Source organism: Rhinichthys klamathensis, unplaced genomic scaffold, assembly GCF_029890125.1.
Source record: "Rhinichthys klamathensis goyatoka isolate OS25496 unplaced genomic scaffold, OSU_Roscu_1.1 h1tg000134l_1, whole genome shotgun sequence".
NCBI lineage: Eukaryota > Metazoa > Chordata > Actinopteri > Cypriniformes > Leuciscidae > Rhinichthys > Rhinichthys klamathensis.
The window spans coordinates 1174416-1183174 of NW_026606669.1; the positions used below are offsets into that span (position 1 = coordinate 1174416).

The 8759-nt window shown below is 39.8% G+C and overlaps 1 protein-coding gene across 1 annotated transcript; it reads left to right on the forward strand.

Moving 5' to 3' along the window:
- Positions 1-2334: 2334 nt before the first annotated feature.
- Positions 2335-7304, forward strand: grk7a (G protein-coupled receptor kinase 7a). The gene is made up of 4 exons (XM_056257022.1): positions 2335-3115; positions 3239-3676; positions 6318-6598; positions 6923-7304. The coding sequence occupies exons 1-4, from the start codon at positions 2519-2521 to the stop codon at positions 7254-7256; spliced, it is 1650 nt and encodes a 549-aa protein (XP_056112997.1). The 5' UTR covers positions 2335-2518; the 3' UTR covers positions 7257-7304.
- The last annotated feature ends 1455 nt before the right edge of the window (positions 7305-8759 follow it).

Genomic DNA, 8759 nt, shown 5'->3' on the forward strand with positions numbered 1-8759 from the left:
ATATATATATATATATATATATATATATATATATATATATATATGTGACTTAAAGCTGCAGTCCGTAGCTTTTTGGGGGTTAAAAATGATCCAAAATACATATTTGAGAAAAAACATAACCAGCCAGTGTTCAAAACTATCTGCTTGCCTTAGCTCGATTCAAAACGGTAAGCTTGTAATAATGTTTTTAATTCCAGTACTGGTGGATTTCCGCGGGAGATTCGAGCATGTCTTTGCGTCATTACGTCACATCTGTACACATAAAGAAGGAGTCTCGGCTAGTAGGCTATATTGCGTGTGAGGATGCTGGAGGTGGAGATTTATAGCCTTTTCTCACAGCACTTGATATAATTAAACTTATCAATTTGATGACGGATCCAAAAAGGTTCAAATGACAATCACCAGTGACGACTAGAGATTCACCCGTTGTAAAATGCAAAAGACTTTGTTCGGACTTCGGAGTGGCTACAGAAAAAAAGAGACTGCAACCGGACCATGCGGAAACAAGGATAATATCGGAAGGACATTACATGTAGTCACGCAATGCTGACGTTGTTAACATTAACAATTTGAGAACAAAGTATAATTTGCACGGTTTTGCGTGATATGATAAGCGATTGTTAGATTTAATCAGCGCGATTTACTGCAATGTCAGAACCAGAACAAAAGTGGATGTTTCTTACTTGTTCAGATGACATTTTCCGGTGAAAATTCTTATGTTGGTCATACTTCCAAAAAGAATAATCTGTGATTCTGAATGCCAGTATCCACACCGGCGTGGTGACTGACAGCCTCACAGTCTCCTCAGACATTGTGTTCATCCGCGCTGTGCCGTGTCGAAGTACAACTCACGAAAAGTTGATAATTCCGCGAATAACTGCAATTGCAGATTTTGAACAGAGATTGCGACAAAGAGGAAAAACTGCGGACTGCAGCTTTAACGTAATTTATAATAATAAAAACTATATATATATATTAAAATTTATATTTTATATTATATGTTTTATTTTTATATTAGAATTTTTTGTATTGAGGGCAGTCATGGCCTAATGGTTAGAGAGTCAGACTGGTAACCTGAAGGTTGCGGGTTTGATTGCTCAATACTGGCAGGAAATGACTGAGGTGCCCTTGGCTTAAGCAACAAACACCCAATCGCTCCCTGGGCAAAAATGGCTGCCCACTGCTCTGGGTGTGTGTGTCCATGGTTTGCAGTGTGTATTTGTGTGTGTGTGTGTGTGTGTGTTCACTGCTCCTAATGTGTGTACGCTAACTTGGATGGGTTAAATGCAGAGGACAATTTCCGTCACTTCACTTTATTCTATATATTTATTTTCAAATTAGTGTAAGATATTATGTGAGGGACAGTTTGTGGAATTAAACCAATTTAAATGCTCACCTAAGTCGGTGCTCTGCTCTCAGTATTTCAAAGCACAGTACAATGAAGGAATTAATGTGAAAGGTAATGCTCATTAAAGCAGGTCGAAGAGAGACTGGCACACTGCAGAAATAAGGCCAGTGCAGCAGAGTGCAACCCGTGAGGGTAAGAAGTTTGAACTTACAAATGTCATTTAAACAAAACATCATCATAACCTGCATTGACCTGCAAGACCACAAGATAAGCAGGACAAACTGGACAAATAATGAGATGGAAATTCATCAGAAATTGTGAATCAAGATTATTATTAGCCTACCCTTTTCTTGCATTCAAACAAAGTACATCATAATATGCATTTATATTGTACTGATTGTTCATCTGTTTATCCTGCATAAATAGACATGCTCAATAATTAACAAAATCTTGTTTTGCTCTTACAAAGTAGAAAAAACACACTTACTTACAATTTTGCACAGTTATCTGAAACATGGTGATACACCAGTAAGCACAGGTAAATTGTGATTGCTCAGGACGAATCCCTGAGTGATAATACTGTTGTAAAATAATACAAAATCATATGATTGATTGTATCAGCAGATAGACATTAGCCTCTTTTTTGGAATTTGGTGCTGCTATAGCACATTAGCCAATGGTCTGTAAACAACAGGAGAAAGTTTTAGTGCGTCCTGCTAGCCTCAGCATTTTGTACACACCATGCTGAGCTGTTAGCTCTCACATTTTTTGCTCCTCTCATCGTATCACCATTTATGTTTAGACAACAGAGCCCAATGGCCATTCGTTGACTAGCACTCTGCATCTGCCTAAATATAGTCAGCCCTAAAGCTTCTTAGTGGGAGAACCCTCTTATAAGTTCCTTTCCTTGAATAGTAGCTGAGTATAGGCCACACAAATATACTTAAGTGAAAATCCCTTGCAGGTATTTAATTCTAAATGAGTAATTACTGGGTTGTCAGTGTGTCTTGGTCTGCAGGTGCATGCGTCTTAGTGGCTCATTCGCGCCTTGGCTTCAAAGCGAGTAGCACACAAACGCACTGACCACTGGCAGTAGCATCTTCTAGCCTGATAAAGCAGTGTGCGGAGCTTTCATTTCTCTTGGGCGAGTAACTTGACACAGCCGCCAAAATGTGTGACATGGGGGGACTTGATAATTTGGTGGCCAACACGGCCTACCTGAAAGCCCAAGGGGGTGATGACAAGGAGATGAAGAAACGTCGCCGAAGTCTGTCTCTCCCCAAGGCGGAACAATGTGCGGCACTCAGGACGAGTCTGGACATGGACTTTGAGTCCCTCTGCGAAAAGCAGCCTATAGGTAAGAAGATGTTCCGCCAGTACCTCGAACAAGGGGGGCCAGAGTGCTCCACTGCTGCAGAATTTCTGGATGATCTGTATGATTGGGAATTGTCAGAGGCTGCTGCCAAAGACAAGGCCCGTACAAATATCATCAACAAGTTCTGCAAAGATGGTTCCAAGAGCTCCCTCACCTTCCTGACTGGAGATGTAGCAACCAAGTGCAAGGCGGTTACTGACAAAGATTTCGAGGAGGTGATGGCACAGGTGAAGGAGGTCACCAAAGAATACTTAAAAGGCAAACCGTTTACAGATTACCAGACTAGCCAATTCTTCGAAAGGTTTCTGCAGTGGAAAGAGTATGAGAAACAGCCAATCACAGACAAGTACTTCTACGAATTCAGGACACTCGGAAAGGGTGGATTCGGAGAGGTAGGTTCTATTCATGAAGTGCAACCTATTAGCATACATTTTAGATGATGGGTACACGTCTCGAATCAAAGATATTATGATGTAGTTTCTCAAACTTGACCATGTTGACATTTACATTTTCAGGTGTGTGCAGTGCAGGTAAAGAACACTGGCCAGATGTACGCTTGCAAGAAGCTCTGCAAGAAGCGTCTCAAGAAGAAACATGGTGAGAAAATGGCCCTTCTGGAGAAGAAGATCTTGGAGAAGGTCAACAGCCTGTTCATTGTCACCCTGGCATATGCTTACGACACCAAAACCCATCTCTGCCTGGTCATGAGCTTGATGAATGGAGGTGATCTCAAGTATCACATCTATAACATTGGTGAGAAGGGTATCGAAATGGATCGAATCGTCTATTATACAGCTCAGATTACAACTGGGATCCTGCAATTGCATGCCATGGACATTGTGTACCGTGACATGAAGCCGGAGAACGTGCTCTTAGATAGCCAAGGCCAGTGCCGTCTTTCAGATCTTGGTCTTGCTGTGGAGATTCCTGAGGGAAAGACCATTACCCAAAAGGTGAGTTAATCATCTCTATGCTGTGATTAGTATGGGTAAAGGCATCGGATAGCACTTGTGTGAGATGAGAATGGAAGTATGGAGAGTGCTTCTCAAACTTCTTCAGAAGGTGGATATATATACATACATATACTGTATATTATAATAAACAAGACTGGATTAGACTACACTATCTTAAATTAGACTAAAAAAGAAAGAAAGTAAACAAATTAGACTGCTACTTTTAACTAAACAGTCTAAATAGACTATTCACTAGCTAAGTTGAACCGAAGACTGACACAAAACTTTGAGCTACATCGTTGAAGTGAGAAAACAGCCATTCAACATGTGGACCACTTGGATTCCATTACAGACTCCTAGTGGTCCTCTGAGCACAGTTTGAGACCACTGGTTTAGTTCAAATCTAAGTTAAGCAGTCTTCAGCCACCAGGACTTTAAAGATTTTCAGTAACACTGTTAGCAACCTCGGATTGTTCGTCTTTTACACTGGATTACTCCTGTGTTAGCGTGATGCTCTGTATCTGTTATATAATTCCTGGTGATCTTCATCACCCTTAGTGCAGCTGCACCTGTAAACAGACCTAAAGACAGCATGCAGAAGCAATACAAGGATCAGTTAGCTGCTGTGTCCTTAACTGCACCCTTGGCTCATTGTCTTTTTTAACTTTTCAATTTGTGGGCCACAGATAATTGTGACTGAGGGGTTTCTTGAAATGTATTTTAATTAATTAAATTGTATTTATTTTCCCTATTTATGTCAGTATTTAGTCCACAATATTCTCTGCATTGAAACTCTCCTATAGCTTCCAACTAAACTATGCTAAAAATGGTTCTATGACACAACAATTTGACTACAGAAGGCCCACAAGTGCTTCACCTCTACCCAAAAGCACGACTGGGTCTCTACCTCATGCCAATAAAACAGTGTTATACAAAATAACCTGAAATCTTTTAACATAGTGCAGCATCAGTGATGGCAAAATGACAATACATCATTAGCAACTGGGAAGCTTCTGATAAATCCAAACATCAGGAGAATTTTTACTATTGAATTTGACTATTGAATAAAACACCAAGTGAGTTTTTTGTCTGAGCGGGGATTTGCGGAAGTAAATTGAAAGCTCGTTCAAGAAATTATGCCATAGGTAACAAAAATCTGAACAATTAAATTTCCCAATAAAATGTTCTGTTAATCGAACCTTTAACCTATTTTCAGAGTTTAAAGGCATTTTAGAAAGTAGTTATCTAAACACTGTTAAGACTGTTTAGATTTGCACAGATACATTGTCGATGATAAATATTATAATGAGGAATATACTAACTTCATCATGTCTTTCCTGAACTTTACCTTTGTTTTGATTTTGTTTTTTGCTTGTGGTAGTGTAAGCCACCCATTCATATTTTTCTCACATTTGTGGACAAAAAGAGGTTGCATACTCAGCTCTGCCCCTCATGATGACTTGTTCATTTTTGATGTCAAATGTCAAAATGAACAAACTCTAATGCAGTGAGCCTAAGCTTATTATCCAGTGCCCTTCTTGAGTCCTTAGTGCAGGTTGAAGCCCAAGCTGAACCCCTGGGGGTTTGGCTGGCTTTACACTCCTGATCCTCTTAGGAAGAATTACACAAATCTGTCTCTGATCAGACAGCCAAAAGCAGAGGGAGGGGGATGCATTTTATATTTGTTTTATATTTTGACTATTATAAGACTGTGGTTATCACTGCTCTTTGCAGTCGTTTATGTCTTTAATGAACATTTTATTGACTGTTATTAGAGCCTTTATCTTCTGGAGGTTGTACAACTTTAATGTAACTACACTATATGCACAAACTATATCTTCAGTGGTCTCAAGGTCTAAGTCATTCTGGCTTAGGTAAACTGATTATGTTAACCTAGCACAATGATCTTTCCATGTAATCATTACATTTTAGCTTGACTGAGACTAACCCTGTCAATTACTATGTCTTGTTATAGTTCTTTGCATTTCAGGAGGGCTTTCCACTTGGACTAAGCCATATGAATTACCAGTGTCTTAAGAATACAACACAGTTTCTACTTAGCATTACTCTAGGATAAAACATTGTATACGATTATTTAGCCAAAAAACAACTATTTTGCCGATCTTAGTTTTTTAATATGATTGTGTTTTAATTATTATTGTGGTTTAAACCCCATTAAATGGGGTTTTTTAAGTGCACATAGTGATCAGTCTTAGAGCCATGCAAGTAAACTGAAGAATTACTGTTGCTCTGGTGTTGAATTAGCCATATAGCTGTGAAATCATGTCTGTACACAAAAGGTGCACATGTCCATTTGAACCTAAGAATGGTTGTCTTATATAAGTCCGCTTCATCACAGTGGATCGGCACATGACACCTGACAGGTAGTAGAGGATTAAGATTAAGCTTCCTCTTTCTGGCAAAGAGAGGAAGTGAGGTACGAGCAATAGATAGGTTAATACTTACATAAAATGCTCTACTACTACAGTCCTTAATCTGATGAACAAACTACACAAACCCTCATAGCAAAACATTGCTACACAAACCCTCACAGTTTCATAAAAAGGAAACATTTAGCATCTTATCTAACCAGTTTCCACACAAGAAATAAAAATATTAAAGTTCCAGTCTCTTTTCACAGGCTGGAACGGGTGCATATATGGCACCTGAAATCCTCACTGATATCCCATACAGGACATCAGTGGACTGGTGGGCACTGGGCTGCAGTATCTATGAAATGGTGGCTGGCTACACCCCCTTCAAAGGCCCTGATGCCAAGAAGGAGAAAGTGGAGAAGGAGGAGGTACAGAGGCGCATCATCAATGAGGAACCCAAGTTTGAGCACAAGAACTTTGACGCTGCCACTATAGACATCATCAAGCAGTTTCTTAAGAAAAAGATTGATGAGCGTCTTGGCTGCAAGTAAGTCCTTCTATCCCTCTTAACCTCCTGATTCTTCAGTGTGATCAGAGGTGTTAAAGCAGGATTTTTGGACCCTAACCTGTATGAAATCTGTCATAACAAGGGTAGGACTTCATTAGTATCCTATCAGTCAAAGCTATTGTAGCAAATTTGTATGACTTGGCGAAGATGATTATCTAGGTTTTATCTCTTCATTTGGGCCAAGTGTAACAATGACCAAAAGCTTTGATTTGTCTTGAACATGAAGGAAATATTATGAAATGCATCAAACTCATTTTCCCACATGGTCAGGATGTATAATTGTTATTTGTACTATTTTCACAGGGGTGATGATCCAAGGAAACACGAGTGGTTCAAGTCCATCAACTTTGCTCGCTTGGAGGCCGGCCTTATCGATCCTCCCTGGGTGCCCAAACCCAACGTTGTCTATGCAAAGGATACAGGTGACATTGCTGAGTTCTCTGAAATCAAGGGTATTGAGTTTGATGCGAAGGATGATAAATTCTTCAAGGAGTTTAGCACAGGTGCTGTGCCCATTGCCTGGCAACAGGAGATGATAGACACAGGACTCTTTGATGAGCTCAACGACCCCAACCGGAAAGAATCAGCCGGTGGTTCAGATGATGATAAGAAATCAGGCACTTGCACACTTCTGTGAGGGACCAATCCAGCCACCCAGCCCACTATTCACCAACAAATGCTTTCAGTGGCATTACTAATATAATTGAAACTGTGCTCTGTGTCGAAGAAGAGTGAAGCGTGATTGGAATGAGATGGGACGTTTGTCCATTGTAGCATAGAAGGACACATCATCTGCACAGAAAAATGGTCTGAGAATCACTCTAGACTATCCATGATGTGGTGGACTGAGCTTTGGACCAGTCAGGAAAGTTCTTCCCTGGAGTTCCTTTATGTCTTGTGAAGTAGTCAGCCTCCTATCCACCAGGGGGCGCAAGTAAAAGTACTATTCCCTAATGAGAAGATGCTAGAAGAGTAGAGGACTACAGGCCGCACTTAAAGAGACTTTAAGATTATTATGTAACTATAGCGACTCGATGTAATCGACAGCAGTTTGTGATCAGAAGGTAGAGATGTGTGGATATGCAAAAAAAAGAAAAAAAAAAGAAAAAGAGTCATCCTCAAGAAGCAGTGGCTTGCGTTCCAAACATCTCCTGCCTTGCCAAATCACACTTTATTTGTGGATTAGTTCACGGTGTACTAGTACATTTTGGCATCTCCTGGATGCACACCATAAGAGAGGCTACTGAAGACCAGGCCCAGATGGAATCTGCGGAATACTATCTCAAAATTCAGAATTGGAATGTACTACAATTAAATATGACAAAATTTGTTCATCCATCCATCAATTTTCCAAACCGCTTGCCATGTGTAGGATTGCGGGGATGCTGGAACCTTTTTCAGGGTCTTAAACCATAGGCAGGGAAACACCCTGGACAGATGGCTAGTCCCAGATTAGCCAAAATATTTAACAAAATAAATGTGAAGGAAGCATACATTTTGTGAACGATCGACGTTCCAATTCTGCGGAAATCTGCGGAGCATTCCATGCACACAGATTCCGTGTGGGCCTGCCTGTGACACAGGTAAACAGCTACATGCTAACAAAAGTGCATATGAATGAATTGTGTAATTGTCCAATGGAGCTCAAATGATCTCTGTTGTCGAAAGTCTCGCATGAATTGTTAACTCATGCTTGTGATCTTTGATAGCAGGGCATTTCTGATTTCACACCTAGATTTTGAAAGGATATGTGTGTATAAATATGTACATATAAATATGAATAAATCAATATATATATATATATAAATATATATATGAATAGCTCTGAAATGAAATAAAATCAGAGCTTGATTATTTAGCATTTAAAGGTAACAATTCCTTTTGTGTTTTGTTACTTCTTTACCTCTCTGATATGATGGGATAGATACTTCCTTTACAGGAAAGTTCAGCTGAAAGAGTTCAATCCTCAAGGGATCAAAGAGAGAGAGAGCTTTAGCACTGATACGTCTGCTCAATCCTCACTAGTTGAGCTACGTAACCAAGGTGCAGCTTGTGACCCCCTTACAGTCTTCATTTGTGTTGCTTTTATAATCCTGAGCAAGAGCAAAAGAAAACTGGTTATTGTAAAAATAACAGTAAG

Excerpts from the sequence above, each read along its gene's own strand:
- grk7a (XM_056257022.1), top strand. The coding sequence starts at position 2,519 with ATGTGTGACATGGGGGGACTTGATAATTTGGTGGCCAACACGGCCTAC. Across the intron at positions 3,116-3,238 it reads GAAAGGGTGGATTCGGAGAG|GTGTGTGCAGTGCAGGTAAA; the intron begins GTAGGTTCTATT and ends TTACATTTTCAG. Across the intron at positions 6,599-6,922 it reads GATGAGCGTCTTGGCTGCAA|GGGTGATGATCCAAGGAAAC; the intron begins GTAAGTCCTTCT and ends CTATTTTCACAG.